This window comes from Acanthopagrus latus, chromosome 15, assembly GCF_904848185.1.
Source record: "Acanthopagrus latus isolate v.2019 chromosome 15, fAcaLat1.1, whole genome shotgun sequence".
Taxonomy (NCBI): domain Eukaryota; kingdom Metazoa; phylum Chordata; class Actinopteri; order Spariformes; family Sparidae; genus Acanthopagrus; species Acanthopagrus latus.
In genome coordinates this window covers 13,332,225-13,352,263 of record NC_051053.1, presented here as the reverse complement: position 1 = coordinate 13,352,263, position 20,039 = coordinate 13,332,225, and the positions used below count along the sequence as shown (strand labels likewise).

General features: G+C 43.1%; 1 protein-coding gene across 1 annotated transcript in view; it reads left to right on the top strand.

Annotated features, from left to right (window-relative positions):
- The first annotated feature begins 11,557 nt into the window (after window positions 1-11,557).
- plpp4 (phospholipid phosphatase 4) overlaps window positions 11,558-20,039 on the top strand; it is a 54,183-nt gene continuing 45,701 nt past the window's right edge. The window contains exon 1 of the mRNA XM_037122719.1: window positions 11,558-12,034. Coding sequence (XP_036978614.1) covers window positions 11,946-12,034 — 89 coding nt within the window. The 5' untranslated portion in view covers window positions 11,558-11,945. The remainder of the gene's footprint in view (window positions 12,035-20,039) is intronic.

Below are 20,039 nucleotides of genomic sequence, written 5' to 3'. Positions count from 1 at the left end.
CCCCCCAAACATTTCACATATATTGGGCGTTGTGATAAAGTTTTGATTGAAAGCACGTCGTCCTTTGGCCTTCAGCCTGTGTGCCGCACATGTGACATGTGAAAGCACTGTTCGTGCAGACGGCCATAATTTCAATGAATTTCTATTTAATGGGATGCTTAAAACATTATCTGTACACGTGATGGAAGAGTGCACTGCTGAACGCAATGCATGGTCACAATTCAATTCATTAGGGTTTGTGGATCATGGCCATTTTCTAAGAGGGAAAAACCTTGGACAGCATTTAGAACATGAACATTTAATCATTTGGAGAGCCCACCAATATTGTATTTTTGGATATATATAATATATATTAATCCATAATATTGTTTTGAAATGTCTCCAAAAAAACAAAAAACAAAAAAAGTTTCTGTAGAGACAGAAAGAGAAAGGGTCAAAGGGGAGATTACTAGCTGATGGAATAAATGGCTGAGTGAAGAACAAGACAGAGAAGAAGAAGATACTGTAGCTCTGGGTTTCATCTGGGCAGACTGGGCCGCACAGTCGGGTAGAGCACAAAAACATATTGTCTCAGAGGCAGCTTCGGCAATGAACCATGAGAATGACCCCTGGACACCCTGATACACGATGACACAGTGGAGGTGTGACACGTACCATGACAGAGGCTGAGGGGGACTGGGGCTTTTACAAAGTCATACTAAAGTTTACTTTCTCACTTTGCTACAATCTTGTCTCGAAAGCCTTTCACTGGTTCCGAAAGCCATATTCACAAACATGCCACGAATATATCTTTTTCTTCCGCTTGATGAACTGATGTTACATGATGTCATACTGAGCAGCATTTTTTCTATTTGCTGTGGGTTAGACGAAAACATGTGCACGGTATTGACATTTTGGGCATTTTGATTCAGTCAAATAAAACTGCAGCCTTATTTAATGTGCGAAGTTCAAAAGCCTTCTTTGCTATGACAAATTGGCATGTGAACAAAGCTGCCTTAATGAAGAGATGTCTAAGAGACTACTAGCAGGACAGTACGGCACGGAAGTGCCATGTCTATTTCAGTGCATGGATAACCCATTTCTGACATCATGATAGAGGTGGAATAATCAAAAGGCTTCTAGCTTCTTATTGTTAATTGCACTTGTACTTTCTGATGTCATGCATCCTACAAAGCAATTTATATTTTTTAAGTATCTGTAGCATGTTTAATTGATGAGGCTCACATGAGCATGGAGGACATAAATCAACAAAAAGTATAAAGTAGAGCAACACCACGCTGTTTGCAGTGAAAACAGCAGTGTCTGCCGCCATGCAGCGGGGAGGGTAATACATCTAGGTGGGTTTTTGACAGACTTGGGTGCCATAACAGATGGCAGGTTGAGTTCCCATGAATAACAAGAAGCACGGTAGGCCGCGGCTTGTTTCTCTTAGAATCATATTAAAATGAAATTACTGCAAGCAGTTTGGCATGAAAGGAGAGAGCGTAATTTGCTCAGAGGAGAGGAGATGCACAAGCTGGGTAGTGCTCTCCGTTTGATACCCATCCTGCCTCTCGATCTCTTTTACTTAATTACACATGCTCAGGCGTGCCGTTCATAATGCAGTTTTGCTTCCACCGGGGAGCTGAAATCATATCCACGCTTCTGTAACAACATTACACTGTTTTTATTTGCCTTTGCTCTTTGTTTTACCTTTGTTCTCTGCCCCGTGTATCTCATTGCTTGTTAATCAGTTTTGATGGCTTTGGGTGTCTTTTAATACACGGTCAATAGCAACAAGTAAGTAAGGTTGAAAACAACACATCTTCACACCTAATCAAATCAGCATATCGAAAAAGGACTTGTGTGAAAACAACATGAACATTGCAGTCCAACAGCGCCACACATGCCGGACTGTACATTCCCACTTCCATCACGTCCATTACGCCATATCTACGTTACCCAAGTAATTTACCTTTAATATTACCTCATGTACTTGAGAGTTATAAAAAACTCACTGTTGACATCTGGTTTGACACTGGACACAAACAGAGGACTCCTGTGTGAAAGTCTCAAGCCTGTTTAACCAGACTGTCCATCCCCAACCTCCTGCCCATACAGACTTTTCATTCTGAGTACTACTGCTCCTCACTGCTCCTTTACAGCTGTATTAACACTACAGCCCCAGCAGGTTGCCGCTGAACAACAAACATAAATGTGGGTCGTAACAGGCTGCTTTCATTTTCGACTTGTGATGTTCTTCATTTTTCTAATGAGGACGAGCTCTACCACACTGTGTGGACTTGATACATTTCACACTGGTTTCATGAGTTCTTTAGCCCGTAGCATCTGCTGCATGTGTCACATAATACACAGATCCATGCAGAAAGCATTTTAAGTCCATGTGTCAGACATTACTGCATACAGATGAATTCACCGGGCTTCAATGAACAAATCTGGCTGGCTGAACATAGTTGCATCAGTGACCTTTTTTGAAGGAAGTGAGATAAGATTTAGTACTGGCACTGTCTGCTTAATTGGAGAATCCTTTTTCTCCACAACAGCTCTCCCAGTATACATTTTGCAATGAATAACCAAATGAGGGAACAGGAGACAATGGCACACGTGTACCAGTTGTAATCACCCACTTCGCTCCAGTGTTCTTAATTTATGCTTTTCTATTTCCTATCCATCAATTTTTTTTTTCGACTCTCTTGGCTCATAGAAATACCACAGTCCTTTCTCATTAATGGAAATTTAGATTATGCATTCAGACAAAAAGTGTCAAGAATACCACATTATCCAAGTCTGGGTTTAGATTTCAGAACTACTGCCAATTTTGGGCACAAGGCCATAGTCCTGTTATATATTGAGAATACATAGTTCAAATATTTACATTTTGCATGTCATTGTCTTTAAGCACAATGTGAATATCACTTTGATGTTCAATAGTCCATTCGGCTAATTGTGATCTATGAGAGAGAGTTTGAGGGCACATTTTAAAGCTCCTGTACAACTAGATAACTTATTAGACCTCAGTATAGGTTGATGTATAAGTTACTAGCTTTTGTTTTCCTCAATACTTTTTGATGCTGAATGTAAAAGCTGCCTTGCTTACTGGTTCCACTTTTCTATTGTATGAAATGCTACATTTGTCTAACACACACAAATCATGGAGAGGAAATCAGGGTAAATTGTGGGTGTGCAATGAACATGACTTCATGGTTTAATAAAATGAATACACAAACTGCCCTTTACAAATAGGACCTCAAAGTTATGGAAAGATATTCATCAAATTAAGATTCCTTTGAGTTTGTATTATGCCCTGCTTGATGTCGTAAATATGACCTTTCTAAGCTTGAATTTCTTTCCCAAATCTAAGTGAACCTTTAAGTCACTTTTGGCATTTTCTTTTTTTCTATCCAGAACCATAAAAACCATTTTATCTTTAGCTGCTACAAGAACATATTTTATAGCAAGAGTAGATAGTATCATGCAGCAAATAAAATTTGTTGACAGTTAACATTTTAAAATGGTTAATGGTCTTGGATTTATATAATGCATTTCTGGTCTACCGACCACTCAAAATGCTTTACAAGGGCGGATGCTGCCATGTTCTGTGCCAACCTGCTCATCAGGAGTGATACAGGGCTTCCTATCCAAAGTGCCCTACAGTATTTCTATGCTCAGCCTTTCACACACTCACACACACACACCAATGGAACAGACACTGGGAAGAATATGGGGCCTCAGAATATCCTGCCCCAGGAGACTTTGCAATGCAGGGATCGACCCACCGAGCTCTGCCTCCTGAGCACTGCGCCCAAGATGGTACTATCAATATCAGCTATTCTGTGAATCAATCAACAATAATTAATTATCCTTGTGTTTCATTCAAAACATTATTGCGGTTGTAGGTTCGTAGTGTGGAAAAGTAATTTGGAGGCAGCGGTTACGTGTGTCACCACAGTGTAATATGGAAAATGATTAAGTAATAGATCAAAGAAATTTCTAGGTGACAGGTTTTGTCAGGGAGATGTCAATCACACCCAAGCAATCCTTAGAAGGGCACTAAGAAAAACACCTGTGTGGGTGGACCGTGACTTGACAAAGGAATAAATAGTACTGGCTCAGTCAGAGGCATTTCAGGAAGGAACTGAACATTTATAACAAAGTGTGATACAGGGAAGGCTCTGCTCACTGAGCAACAATGACGATGTACGTTCAGCCAGGAGAGTCTCGTATTTTTTGAGTGAACACGAAGATTTATTGCCATGTGAAAAAGAATGAGAGTATACCGGTTGGATTCCATCATGATGAAGTAATATTTGGGGAGGTGATGAATCCGTGTATTGAATAGAAAACCCCCACCCCCGATGGAGTCAAGAAACTGGTGGTGATGGAGGAAGAATGAACCTGGATATCTGAGGGCAGGGGAGTCGATCCTGGTGAGTAGAACCTAGACACTGGATATAAAGAGCTGAAGGAGGATGGGGTGGAGGACCGAGAAACGACTGCTGACAGAAGAGAGGAGAGCTGTTTTGAGTTTGACAGCAGAGACATTATTGGCTGATAGTGTTCAAGGTAGAATCTGGTTGGTTAAATGGAGAGGGAGTACATAAAACACCCATGGTCAGGTGAACGGAGGGAGCAGGGAGAGAGGTGAATTAAAAGAGAGTTCTCCCTGATTGAGCTGAGATCCATAACTCCTGTAAGAACTAATGCCCCTTTAATTAACCAACATAGATATCGATCTCAAATAAATGGTAGCAGTAGTAAAAGTATTGCATTGGATAGTGGAGGTGGGGGAGAAAATGATTAGACATTACATTTAATTGACCAATATATCCTTTGGATTGTTCTGGAAGTTCAAAATGCTGTGTCCTGATGTTCATAGAAAGTGTTTACTGTTGATAAGACTTAAGATAAGACAGTATACAGTTGTAGTAAGTCCCACAGAGAGTGGCAGGCTGGGTGAAAAGGCCATGCAGTCACGGTGCACAGGTGCAGAATCACAAACAAATAAGAGACTGCACACTCAACAACAAAGTACAGCCCCGGGTAAATCAATACATTTTCTTTACCCAACAAGAACATCTCTGAATCAATATATATTCCCTTGACCTTGTTGAAAGAAAGAATTTGGGATCCACTCTAAAATCATAATGATTTCTTGCTTTAGGTGTGTGAGAAATTGATCAGCGACAATATTCTCATTCCATGCAGTTCTTGGTTTAGCCGTGAAGCTGCAAGTATCTGATTATCAGAGAAAAGGGAGAAAGGGTAGATGACAGTCACGCTTTGTATGTGAGGATATATGCATGGTGTGTATAAAGTTAGTCTAAACGGTGTGAAAATTCACATAAACTGTGTACGAATACATATTATTGGCACTTTTCACAACCATCATCACAAACTGGCGCATTCGTCATTTCAGGTCTGACAAGAAATGAATCTAGCCAGATGCAAAACCGTCTTTTCTGCAATAGAGACTGCATCCAAGGACTTGAATTACAACAGGGCGAATGGATGGCAGTTTGACAGAGTAACAAATCAAATCAAACCACAGTAGGCCCCAAACAGACAAAAAGAGCTACATGAATATTCCTATTCTTGTCGCAGTTTAATATTTCATCACTGTGTGTCATTGTCAAAGGCAGAACTAATTGCTGACATTAATTGCGAATTTCACTGATGGCATTAGTGCTGATAAGTGTGATGATGATCGGATTAGTCAAGCTGTGTTACACTTAAAGACCCAGAGCAAGATTGGGAGTATACAAAAATGGGGGGCAGTGAAAGGAAAATGATTACACACTAGATTCCCTCTTTTCTCTTTTCAAGACATCCCACATTAACATACAGTTTCAATTCAAATGTACAGCTTCAGAGCCATTTGCTTATATTTAGCTTTAACAGCTTTTGTATCCATCCAGAGGCAGTGAATGCGACATAGTACATAGTAATACATGTAACCCAAATAAACAAACATAAAACACTATTACATGAAAATATTTGATATGTAGAGTCACATACTAGGGTTCTGTATTGGCAAGGACTTCACGATACGATTACATCACGATACATTGCGATACGATATATATTGTGATATTCCATGTAGTTCACTGAAAATGAGAGCTGCAATACAATTTGGACACATAAAAATAATGTCCTTTAAGTGTTCTTATGTGTACCTGAACTTATGTAGATGCCGTCATAATTTGCACAAGTACTTACTGTGTCCTTGAGTGCACGGAGTGTCACGTAGGACTCTGTGGCCCGTGAAGTCAACCTCTGTTCTCTCTTTGTTGACTGTAGTGCGTCCTCCACCTGTCCACTTGTCTTATTATAAAGAGCTGTTCATTTCGGTATTTCACACCTTGGCTCCGGTGTATGCAGCCTTTGTCAACACCTTAATTTTCGATCACACGGTATGGGTGGAGGTCCTTGCAAATAAACCCAGTGATCAACTCCGCAGTACTTGCATTCACTGCTGCAGGTTGACTCACAGAGTTTACTAGCCGTTTATTAGCCGCTTTCTCTACGAGGAGATCAGGGTGGTGGCATCGCATGTGGCTTTGCATGTTCGTGGTATTGCCCACGTACCGTTACTTTCACCAGAAAAAGGCCTTTATCAATTTATTTTGTCCTATTAAATGTGGCTGGGGCATCACTCATCGTAACTTTCTTAACATTGCTTTCTGCCATTAGCCCACTGTAACCATGAGCCATCAATTAGTAATGCTAGGGAGTGAAATCTGGAGTGAAATCTGTCTACAGCACCTTATTTCTTTATTTAAAATATCGATATCTGGCACCAGTGTATAAATACACATATCGCACAAGGAAGGACCATGATATATTGCCGTATTGATATTTTGACCCACCCAAAATCAAAGTTAACATCCCTGCCCACGTGGAACCTCACCAGTGTGCTTTCAGAACCAACAGATCTACAGAGGATGCCATGTCGACTGCCCTTCACTGAGTCTACACTTACCTGGAGTATAAGAACAGCAACTGCACATCAGGGTGGCCATCTGGAAAAAGATACAGAAGGATCCACAGCAGTACCACTAAACTATGGAGCAGCTTCATTCCCCAGGCTGCAAAACTCCTCAATTCATCAGCAATGCAAGTAGTTACAGTATAACTGTAAAGACATGATTAAATATGGGTAACAACAAAGAAACATTGACCAAAATGTATCAAATATCCAGATTTTACAGAAAATTTGGTACACTAGCTCAAATACCATCCTGATCGGTAACTCCTACTTGATATATCATCTAAAAATATAGCCAGACATGCAATGAACAGGAATCGGACAGACCCACGAAGACTTATATGTTAAGACCTCAACAAGTTTTTTGTCGCACCGCTGCCAATCAAATAGCTTAAGTGTGAGCTGCAGAGAAAAATCTTGAATTTGAATTTAATATCAACTCAGTCTGGTTCACTGAAGGTGTGTCTTACCTTAAATTCACCCAAAGGTAAAGTTTTGGTCAGACGAAAGGTGGATGATAGAAAGATACTGTATCAGTATGGATCACTGCTTTCATTCTCATTTGCAAATATTGCATCCAAGTAATATGAGAATTTGTTGCAAGATCAAAAGCTGTTTTGAGCTACACCACCTGTGCGTTAAATATTAATACTTCTGATTGTAGTTGTATGCTGTCAATCCATTGTGACTAGCCAGAACAGCATGCTACTGAAAACAAGACTGTGTCACCCAGGATGCTAAAGCATAACTCTCCTAAAACGTATGATTCTGCGCCAACTGAACCATATTGGATATGAACAGTTCCTTGGACGAAAACCTGGAATCAAGTTGTTGTGATGAAGTGCAGTCCACTGAAATGGACTATCGATCTCTCCCTTCTCTTTACTTGTGGTGGTAGAAAAATTCCAGTCACAGGCAGTGATTAAATCGAAGCCTGATGCCAAGATAAATTGTATTTATCATATACTTGGGCTGAAATTAGCTGGCACAACTCCTGTCAGCTGACCTCAGGACAGCTTTTGTGGCTCAGCACTCTTCCTTGAGAGCAGTGACTCCTGCACTTTAAAGAAAGTTGTGATCGCATATACACAGCAATATGTCTACCTTTAACTCCTCGTTAATTCAGTCCATTAGCCTACCTGGTCTAAGCAAAACAGTGGTTAGGTTAGGGTTACTTTTGTGTGTATAAATAGCTTTGTATTTTTTGCGAAATGCTCAAATGTAGTAAAGCATTTAGCATGATCCCATAGTTGTCATTTAGAGCTGCAATGGCAGGCGGCCAGAAGATGTTACATAGCTATGTTTTAACTGTCACATTAGAAACAATGTTAACGGTGCAGTTGTTCGGCTGATTTATTTCAGTGTAAGTGCATGATATATTCAGTTATAATATGAAAAGTTCATAACAGGGGCAAATGTAAAAGAATATCCCTACATAAATTGGCCAAGGGGACAGAAGAAGTAAGAAGATTTTCCAAATGGATAGCCAGATACTGGTTAAAATATGACTCTTGGAGCATTTTCTTGGCCTTAAAACTCTTTACTTCACTATTATGCTGCATTTCAACGTAATTTCATGCCCAGTTTTTGACACATTATTTGCCAAGGACAAAAGACACCAAGTTCATGAAGGTTAGATCCTGACAAAAACTCTCTGGATTACCAACTCTGTAATTGTGGAGAGCCAAATTGTTGTTGATTGAGGATGTCAACCATTCCGAGTTGTGAAATGTGTCTCTCTCCTCTTGCGGGACAAGTTCAATAGACTGACGCAGTTGGCAGTTTCTGACTCAAGACCTGAATAAAATTTTCTTAGGGAATAATTTTGTATAATTTATGGAAACCCCAAGAATAAAACTTGGTTGCTTTCCCCTTCATGCCACCCTTCAAGTACAACTACTTCATCTTCCATCCTCTGACACATCCCTTTTTCCCCTGACGTACATCTTGCTTAGCCGCAGACGCAGTGCTCAGCGAAGGAGTATGTTACCATGTAGTAGCATTATACAGCAGTATCAAACTTTACACCCCCTTAGGCGGATCAGCGTGTAAAACTGTTGCCCACATTCTGATATAACTGTATATAAAGCACGAATGAGGGATGTTTTCCAATAAAACCTCTACCGAAGTGTAATGAGCAGCGATGCCCAATAAAGCTTAGAACCTGGGGAGCAATGGACCAATCCCTGCGCAGCATGGTGAGTCACTGTCACAGAGACTATCCTGAGCGGAGAAGAGTACATTCACCCATATACCCACGGAGGTGATTAGGAACACTTCGTAATGATGCATTCAACTTTGATTTATTGAAGTTCGACCTATTTTTGAGCGCGCCATATGTCTAACCCTGCGTTGTAAGCACAACCTCAGGGAATGTGACTCACAGTCAGCTCTGCAGAGAAAAGAAAAAGTAACTCGGGTTGGGTCAAGAAACAGAAATATTAACATGCTGACTGCAATTAACGCAGGTAAATCATAGAATATAGATGAAACGGACCCGTTATGGCTTTTTGATATAGCTCAACAAACAACAAAGACAAAGCCAGCCTGATAATATCCACAAAGAGCAACATGTTCTGCCCTATAATTGAGTGTTCATCCAGTCCTGTGCCGATGCGGGGAAAGGTCCGGAAAGCCCTCCTGACCGGAGTGAATCATCCGACTCGCAAGCGCTGCGATGCTGCGAGCTAAAACCACGCTGATAGCTCATAATAAACAGGACGCGCTCTCTAAAAGCTGAGAAGTCTGATGGCTGCCTGAGAGCTTTGAAGTTAGATCTCACCTCCTCACCTACCGCCATTTCACGTCTCTCATTGTTTTGTTTTGTCCTTATTAGCGAGGCTGGCGGAGACTTCAGGCGCATCACCCACAGCTCCACTGTAGGGAAGGAGCAGATCAAAACCTCAGCTGCGTACTTGAGCGCGTGCATGCATAGTGTTCATTCGTGTTACTTGTACGTAGCGAACGGGATGTTTCGTTAACCGGCACGAACATTACAAATGCAGAGTCAGTCTCAGTTGACCTAGAAAGGCTGCTGGGAAGTTTTTGGGTCAGGGGCTTTTCGTGACAGTCTCCCCCTCTCTCACACATTCATGCACACACAGAGGCGTATCTTGGATTGGCAGGTAATGCGGGAGGGCTGGTTTTAGAAGGCATCAAATATTCATGTGTATCTATGAAGTGCTGGCCAGGTTTCATGGCCCGTAGGTACACCGCTGCCTCTGCTCCTTTATCACTGTCTGACTGCGGGGACCCCGAGGTGCTAGATTCTTCATAGTGGTATGATTGGAAAGTGTGAGGAGGAGCCAACAGAGAGGAGGGCTCCCCTGAACCAGCGTTCTCTCGGCTCAGTAATGAAATATCACATGTCAGTCCGACTGTTGGGCGTAATGGCTTCCAGGAGCAGCAGCGTTCCGGTCATGAACACCTACCAGACTGGCTCTGTGCCTGTGTCGCATTCACTGTGAGGGCTTCATTATTTGCGAGGCGATGTTTGTTGAGCAGTGATGGGGACTTGGACTCGAGTCGCTCTTAAGTCGCCACACGCAGAGACTTGACTTGGATTCGCGATCCGGGACTCGTGAACCATCTTCGTTTTGAATCTGGCATCTGACGGTCATTCCCTCGCTCCCTCACAAGCTCACAGCCTAAAACGATGATGTATACTGCAGCAGCAGCACAGCTCAAAAGAACACCGTGGCGAGCATGCCCGCAGCTGCTGTGCCGTTTGTCAACACCTTTGGCTATAACAGAATTAACGCAGGGCCCAAAACAAAAGACTCGCCAAAGGCACCATCTGCAGCATCAGAATAAAGGATGCCGGACACACCCGGATAGTTCAGTTAGTCAGTTGTGAAGGTTAACGTTTACATTTACAGACTGTTGGCAAACATGTTTAGTCTGGCATCTAAAGTAATCTAACTTAGCTCGTTTGATTAGATTGGATTAGATTGATTTATTAGTGCCATCTGCTGGATTCAGAGGTAAGACCTCAATATTTGCTCCATATCGTCGCTGCGTGTTCACGTCACAGTGCACCACACAGTTATGAGCTCTTATGGGAAGCTTTCTTTGTGTGTATTTCTTTTTTTTAAAACTGAAACACAGTAAGTGTGTTTAAAGTGACACCATGCTAAATAGCTAAATGAGTGATTTTAACAGTACATGCCTTTGACCTCCTAACGTAAGGATACAGCAGATGTTCGAATGCTCATCACAGACATGAGAGACTAGAGACTTGACCTGGACTTGACAAAGAAGACGAGTGAGCATCTCTGTTTTCAGACTAGACCTGAAGAAATTCACTTCTTGGCAGTAGCCCGAAACATTACTGGACAGGAGCGCTGGACTCATTCATGCAGCCTCCTGTGAAGTCCTGAGAGGTGCTTGAGAAATTCTGCCCCAAAGTGAAGCCAATGGATGAGAGAGAGAGAGAGAGAGAGAGAGAGAGAGAGAGAGAGAGAGAGAGAGAGACCCACTCAGACTCCACACACACACACACACACACACACACACACACACACACACTCCGCGGCGCTCAGAGTCTCTCTCTTTACTTTACAGTCTCCCATCACTTCCACCCTCAGAGCTCGCCCGCACCTCTGATGTTTTCCCATGTCTTCTGCCCCCGACCCAGCTGAAGTGATTGATGGGAGCGGATGAAGGAGACTTTCGCTCGATGAAGATAGAGGAGCCGCTGACAGCAACAGAGTTGCAATAAAAGAAAAATAGCTCGAGGGGCCTGAAAGAGCCGAAAGAGAGGAAGACCTGCAGGAGACAGGCGGAGGCGAGGAGGCTGCTTCAGGTGACCGAGTCGCGATGGATGCGCACGGCGCGTGTGATTGAGGAGCTCCGCGCCTGGAAGCGCTCGCTTTGTTAGAGGTGGATTATAAAGTGAGCAGCATCCCTCAGAACTGACCTCGTTTGTATCATTTTTCACTTGACGGATTATCTCAGAATCATGAACGTGTCGCCTCCGGACCGCAGGAAAAACATGCGTGAACTGGCTTTGGAGATTGGCATCCGAGTTCTGCTTTTCGGAGTTTTTGTGTAAGTAAAGTCGACTTTTCTGCTCTCTGTCAAACATAGTCCGGCTTTTTGAGGCGAGTACAGGCTTCACGGCTGTGTGGTGACACAGTTTTAGACAGAGAGGTGAGCTGTAATCGGTCTCATTTGCCGCGGTGTGGTGCTGGACGGACAGGTCCCTGTGCCGAGCCCGCGGATCGTGAACGCATCACTCGCTGAACGCCAGCGGCCGGGCGCTGCGTTAACAGGTTGCAAAAATAAATAAATAAATAAAAAAAGAAGCAAGTTGAATATCCAGCAGCGTCTTCCCTTCCTCCGTGAATCAAGCCCTAATCTTGAGAAATAAACTAGTTGTGTTTGTATCTGAGAGGCAGAAGGAATCGACAGTGAAACGAGGGGAAGCCCGACGAAGCAGTAGATGTCTATCACACTTTGCACTGACGCTGCCTCCCGAAGGCTCAGCCTTCAAAACTAACAGAAATATTAATTATTAATTGTTTGTCTGGCCTCCAGGTACGGCGCCTTGTTTGCATCATGATTGTGTCACTTATTGATGTTCTGCCTGATGTGATCTGAAAAAAAGAAAAGCCCCGGGTCCTGCTTTCACTCCACCTCTGAAAAAGAAACTTTGAAAAAAAAAAAAAAAATCAGCTCCCTCTGATTTTGGTGTGTGTAGCTACACAGCCTGTGTACATTGTCATTAATATCTGTCCTTGGGCTAAGTGATCTAGCTGTATCAGTGTTGCTGTCAGCCTAAAGGGATTATAGAGCCTGATGCTGCACAGTTCACTGTGGTCGACAGGGTAAAAAAAAAAAAAAATCTCAACTGGAGGGATCAGTTTAAAGAATGAGACATGTCAGAGAGGAGGCAGCAGAGTGGTACACTGAAGCTTCCTCATGTAGCTGTGTGTGTGTGTGTGTGTGTGTGTGTGTGTGTGTGTGTGTGTGTGTGTGTGTGTGTGTGTGTGATCCACATTTGTGGCTGATTTGTCAGCGCGTGCCAGTGCTCAAGGCCACACAAAAAGCAATTTCACACAATAACATCATCATCATCATCATCATCATCATCATCATCATCATCAACTAACTGCTGCATTCTGCCACAAAAGCCACTCTCACAAAGTCCTTGATCACTGTGATAAATTGAGTTTCTTTTCCCTGTGTTCCCTCCTCAGCACACACAAAACAAGCAGAGGAGAATAAACTGTGTTCATGACACATCCCTGTCAGTAAACCTGATGGCTTCTCGCCCCTGAACTGAGTAAAGGACAGCTTTGCTCCTTCAGTGTGACCATTCAACAGCAAGTCCTTAAACACTCACGTCATCTTCATACCTGCGCTGTGCAGTCTTTGCCATGGTGGTGACATTTAGCACCACCACATGGGCAGTTGTGACAGGATAGGGTTACAAATTGGTGGAACAGTGAGCCGCGCAAGTCTGATTCTATTATTCTAATATATACAGTCATATATTTTTGTTTATCCAAAATGTGAAAAGTCTGTTGTGCTCTTTGCTACAAGATGCTGTTACTGCAGTTTTATGGGGAAGAAGAGATCTTCACTAGCAGACTTTGTGTGCCTACACAAACTCTCTTCTGCTCTAACTGACCTCAAAGGACAGCACAATCTGATACTGTTCAGCTTTGTTTACATGTGGCGGACCCTGCCACCTTTTTAGCTCCACACAGCGTTCTGTGGACCTCGTTTTCATCAGAGAACAGCTTGTTTATTCAGTTATGGAAACACTCGACACGAATTTCTGCATTTCTATTATCACCTCATTCATTTTTCAATTCAAATATCAAAATTCAGAGTTTGAATTTCTTCTCAGAAAGACTGAGACTGAGAGCCTGATTGCAAAAAAGCCATTTTGGATCATATCTTCTGACAGAGGGAGCCTTCGGTCTGATGCGTGTCATTCTCTTGGCACTGGCAGTAATTGTTGTAGTGAACTTACTGTGGTTTCTCGCCGGCAAATCAGAGAGAGCTGCCCTCTGGACCCAGAGAGCAGCAGTTCCCTGTACTTGTTTCACCTCGCAGCCTGAGATTAAAGCAGGATAATTGGGGTCAACCAGCGTCTGTGGTTTTCCTCACTGGAGGTGCAAAGGACAGTTTTACGTTGCTGCCTTATGTGTCTGCTGTTCTGTGTGGCTGTAACGTGCTGTAGTTTTATCCGGGGAGGAAAATGGCAGCCGTATCCTTGTAGCTCAATCAATAAGACTCAGCAGTCATGCATTTCCATTGCTTCATTGCTTAGTAAGTCTTCTCCTTTTTACAATTTCATTGTATTGCTGTCACAAGTGGAAAAAAGAGTAGAAAAAGAAGAGAACTGATTTTCTCATTTGTTGATTTCATGCTTTCATAAAAGTGAACGTGTACCGAGGGAGGCTGAAAAATGAATGAAATAATCCTTTAGTCTGGGCTCATGAGCAGATATAAATGCATCAGAGAGAGACGTCTTTAATCAGAGATCACATATGCATATAAATGCTGTCAGTCTTTTTGTCTTTGATTCTGATGGAATAATGCTGACTGTAACTCCCAAAGAATACGTATAACTTGTTCTCTGTTTTTCTCCACCACATCTCTGTTCTCTCTGAAATTTTGAATCATAGAGCCATGAATTCCCTGCGTCATCCACCTCCAATTTTTTTTTTCCCGAATGTGACCCACCTCGAAGAGAATATCACTTTTTGTCAAGCTGCCTGTTCGTTCCAGTTCTCAGGAGGTGCGCTGACCTTATATTGACGGGCCAAGTGTGTGACTCCAGGTCGAACCCTGCGCTATCAAACTGCTAATGCCATGCAGCCCTCATAGCTTGGCGGGCACCCCGGGAGTCGCACATCTCCCGCGTGTGAAGGCAAAAAGTTCAATCTAAATGGAAATAGATCTTTTGACATTTAACAAAGTGGAGAAAACAAAAGCTGAAAACTGAATCGGAAAAAAAAGATACGTTCCTCTCTCTTTTTTTCCCCCCTTCCTGCGGGGTAGCCACTCGACATAGAAAGAGAGGATAATGAGGTTGTTGCTATTCTGCTTCCTTGTAATCTGGAGCAAATAACACGCAAGAGCTCAGACAAACACCGAGAAGTCATTTCTTCCTTGAGTGCTTGTGAGGTGGAGCTCATGTCCTCAGTCACTCAACCCAAGCTCAAGAGTTGGGACACTTGAATAAGCAGGTAAGATCCTGTAAACATCCGAATGCTGAATGAAGAGGCAAAGCAGGAACGAGGCGGAGGTGGAAGATAAGATGGAGGGCATGGAGTTGGGAAGATCTAGATCGTTTAGAGATCTATTTTTTTTTAACAGATTAAGACCTGAGGCACATCAGATAGCGAGGCACAAACAAACTCCTATCAGTGCCATCTGAGAAGCGTTGTGATGGAGCGATTGGCCAGAGAAGAGGGCAGTATTATGGGCTAATGCACACGGCAAAACACAATAGATCTGTTTGTGCCACAGGGACCCATTTGGATTTAAGTCGAGTTGACTCTTTTATTGCAGAGAATTGTGGTTATCGAGAAAGAATATAGCTATTTGCATCAAAGCGTGCCGGAATGTCCTTTTTGAGATAAGCTAAATATCTTTGAATGTTAAGGATTGCGGTGTAGTTGTTGTCAAATGAGGTTTATGCTCTAAAACAACACCCTCATCCCTCAAAACGGTGTTCGCCGCTGCATATCATCCTCTCCTCCCAGCGGAAGGCTTAGGAGCAGCTCTGGGATACAGCCCAGAGCCTTGGCAAGCCTCAGAAAACGTTGTGAGATGGGGAAGAGCAGAATGTCAGGCCTTAGACTGTTTAAGAATAAGCGGATTGTTTAGCTTGCATGTTAAGGATGGGGGAGCTCTCGCGCTCTGGTTTTGAGTGGGAAATCTCTTCGTAGATTGCATCAGAGCACATTATCGCTGCAAAAAAAGTATTTAAGTGTTGGTGAATGTTCTTGCTATTCATGTTATGGTTATTGGATTAATACTGAAATACTTTTAGGGGTTCTGGTTAATTGGTGTCACCCATCGTTACTGTGGTAGTTTAACAGTACAAGAAACACGTGTGGGGCTGCCACAGCAGAGCAATGGGTAGACCAGTGCACAGTGCAGCCAAACAAACTCTTGTTGTAGTGATAGCTGATTCTGCTCTGCAAATGGCACAAGCCATTTCCAACACGGAGGGGTTGACTTTGTTATCTTCCTGATGAGTTGGAGGTGCGCTGCCTGCTGCTATTTGTTGTTCCATTAGCTACACTTTTGCAAGAAAGAAAAAGAGAAAAAAAAATCTGCTGACGCGAAAATGCCAAAAGTGCACTTTTTAAAACCGATTCTTCCTCTGTGATAGCTTCAGAGTAAAAGCCACTGGGTGTTCTGCCGTTTGAGCACATTTAATGTGAAGCAGCAGTGTGAGGGATGTTGTGCGAGCAGAAACTCAAAATAAATTCCTGCATTTTTAAAATGTCTGGTTTTGCAAATGATTCATACTTACCAAAAGTTTTTGAAAAGTGAATAGCCTCTGCAGCCTTGGCAGCCTTGGCACCGCTCCTGTGGCCGCAGTTTAATCCTGCCACTCTTAAAGTTTTGTCCATTGCGGACGGAACTTTTTGTTAACAATACAATTCTTTTCCTGACCGCAAAACACAAGTCTCGCTCAAGTCTCTCAAGAGGTGAGCTGTTGAAGATGCAGCGTGATTTCAGAGCAAGAATCCTACTTAAGCAAGACTTGTTTTTCTGCTTAAACAAAACAGATCTTACTATGAAACAAATAGTCTAGCTCCAGAGGAGTTGTTTCTGTCATGCTGTCAGACACGTTGACCAACCACACCTCAGGAAGAAGCACTGGACGCAACATTGACGGCTGGACTTGCCCCCAAAGCATTACGGTTCAGCCATTTCAGCTGTGTCACGGCTGTCAACTGAGGCGATCTACTGGACAGGTTTAAAAAAAAAAGAAAAAAAAGCAGAATACCCCTTTGATGCCTCCCTGATTGCGTGTCAGGTAAACGAACAGTAAAGAGGCTGTTACCACTGAGATAAAATTGTAAATCCCCAGTGCTCAGCGTGGCAGTTGGTATTGAACTCCAGAATAGTGGACTCAACAACTATAGCAGGAAAAATGCAGATTGTAAATCGAATTGAAAAATGTCTTTGATTTCATGACAACCTTTTGGGACAGTTTTTGTGGTCAAGTGCTGACACTAAAACATTGATTATAAAAATCTTAATACAGGAAGCACATTCACTAATATGTTGAGCCACAGGCCCCAGGAGTGAGTGCCACTCTGAAGCTTTAATAAATGCTGTCAGGTACTCTTTAATATTAATCCTGTAAACTGAAAGGGCTTGGGCGCTGCACTCTGCAGCTTTCAGCTTTGTTTTATTTCACCGGCCTATATGGTTCTGTTCAAACAACTTTTCCCATGGGTGAAATATCCCAGCAAACAAGCTCACTCAGGCTGATTTTACAATACGTGTGCTCAGGGTAAAGGCAGAGAGCTGAAGTGAAAGAGTTGCTGATGAAGAAAGTCCAACATCGAGCGTCAAGGAGCCAGGCATTTTTTTCTCAGAAGCCGGTTGACTTGAGGCACGAACCTGAGGTGGGAACTCCGGTGGCGAGAAAGATGATTCTTATGATATACAGTATTCTGACACGGATTGACGAAATTGTCATGTACTTGCGTTTGTGTTGGGTCTTCGGGTTTCATTGTGGTCAGAAATCACTTTTCAAGAGACACATCTGTTTGTCGCGGGACGAATCTGCCGTAACTTCCACCTCTGACTGCGCCTGCATGATTGACATATTACAGTGAATTCTCCATCTGCCTTTATTAATTTTGGCAACCGACTTGTGAGGCGCTGACTCACAGGCCATCCAATCTGTAACCCTCATTATCTCGGAGAAAGAAGGAAAAAATTGAGATTGCAGGCTTGACAGCTGACTGTGGTGGGAGGGACGTGGAGACACTTTCAATTTACACTTGATGCTGCTGGAGCAAGTTGACCGGAGGGGAAACAATGACCGACAAGCGTGTGACCTCTAGGAGTGTCCGCATATCGATCGGGGTCTGAAATAGTGCAGGGAGAACGCCCATGTTTGTACTTGTATGTAAAAATCAATCCGAATAATGACTTCATTATTGTAGGGGTAGCGGTTTATTCAGGGACATCCAATTACACCAAACAAAGGAAAGATAATTTGACAGGTCCGGTTGAAGGCATGGCTGAGTTTACAAAGGTAGGACTCAGTGTGTGTGTTTTTTTTTTCGTCTGCCCAATTTGATTCGTGACCATGGGAAAAAGATAGGAATAATCAAAGATAGATGAATGAGGAAATGGACAAACAGAAAGGGCCGAGGCAGACAAAAGAGAGAATTCATGCAAAGTTAGGGTGGGCAGAATGGAGCTGTTTGTTTTGAGCAGAAGGATGAGGCAGAATAGGGAGACAAGCGTGGATCAGCGAAATCTGCAGGTGCTGTTGAAATAAATGTTATCCCAATGAGAGCGCAGGCAGCTGACTGTGGCACCGAGACCAGGCATTCCCTGACAGCTCGGCCTGTCACAGCTCTAAGCTACTCTGGCATTTTATTCGTCACAATCGTTTGATCAGCTCATTATGCTTCGCTGTACCTGCTGTCATCCATCCAACCCCATCTCTTTATCCCTCCATAGGCATCAGATCCCTTGGTTGCTCCCCACGTGTCCCTTTCACCATTTATTCTTGAAGGAATATGCCAAGCTTTTGAAGGGACTGGCCCCTAGGTCGCCACATCCATTAGATGATGAAATTATACTGTAGGCACAGAAATGAGAGGCTAAGGGAAACTTCCAAATGGAATAACTCAACAACTATAGGATGGATTGCCATGAAATTTCATTCACGGTTCCTCGGTGATGAATCCTACTGGCTTTGGTGATTTTTTTTTAATTTTTTTTTTTTTTTACTGAAATGTCCCAACAAGTATTAAATGGAATTCATTGGCATTAATTTTTGGGACATTTGCGTCCCTGTGGAGATCTCAGCACCATCATCAGATGCAGATTTTAATGCAAAAGTTCAAATCGTCCATCCTAACCCTCGATTCGAGTGGGGAGAAACCTGCCATGTTGAGGATAAAAAAAAGATGGAGGAAACCTTGGGAAGAGCTACAGAGGAGGCATCCCTCTCCCAGGACCGACAGACATGCAATAGATGTCGCATGTACGGGAAAAGAACAACAAAAGTACAGTTTACAAATAAGTGCTGCTTGAGTCACACCAACTCCTCTCCACCATGGTGACCTTGAGGGGGGTACGCCACGCAAGATAATTAGCAGGAAAACGGTGAAGATCAGAGTGAAGAGGCATTCAATTTGACAGAAATACCGATATAAAGAGATAGTAAAACAGAGGAGCGCAATGATCGAGCGGAGCCCAGGGTGTGACGATCCATATGCATCAATATCTGAGGCGGCAGGAGTCGGGAGAGGTAGATGGTCCCAGGGGCCCGCGGCCCATCAGAGGGGAGCCTGAATGAAAGAGGGGAGAATACATAAAGTGAGAGAGCGACACAGCTTGCAGCTTGTGGGGACAGAAAACAAAAAAGTTGGAGATTTGCAATTTTAATCAGCACAGATTGTCTCCATCGGCAGGAAACTATAGGTAACTCGTTGAAACTGAAACCGACCCACTGAGGAAGCTTGCAATCCAAGTCAAGGACTAATTAAAGGCTAAGTCAAAGAAGTGAGTTTTGAGTTTAGATTTAAAGGCGTCAGTAGAGCCAGATTGTCTGATGTACAGCTGGGAGGTTATTCCAGAGGAGGGGGGTAAGATAGGAAAAAGCCCCGCAGCCAGCTGACTTCTTCCTAACCCCGGGAACCATCAGGAGGCCTGAATTTTGAGAGTGCAATGCACAAATTGGAATACATGGCATAATGAGATCTGACACGTACGACTGGGCAAGGCTGTGTACAGTTTCTGGTTTCTCATCTCTTTGCAGGCAATGTGCAGTATGTGTAAATGCAGTTGTGCTGTGACAGTATGCACCGGCTCAGCTAACATGTTG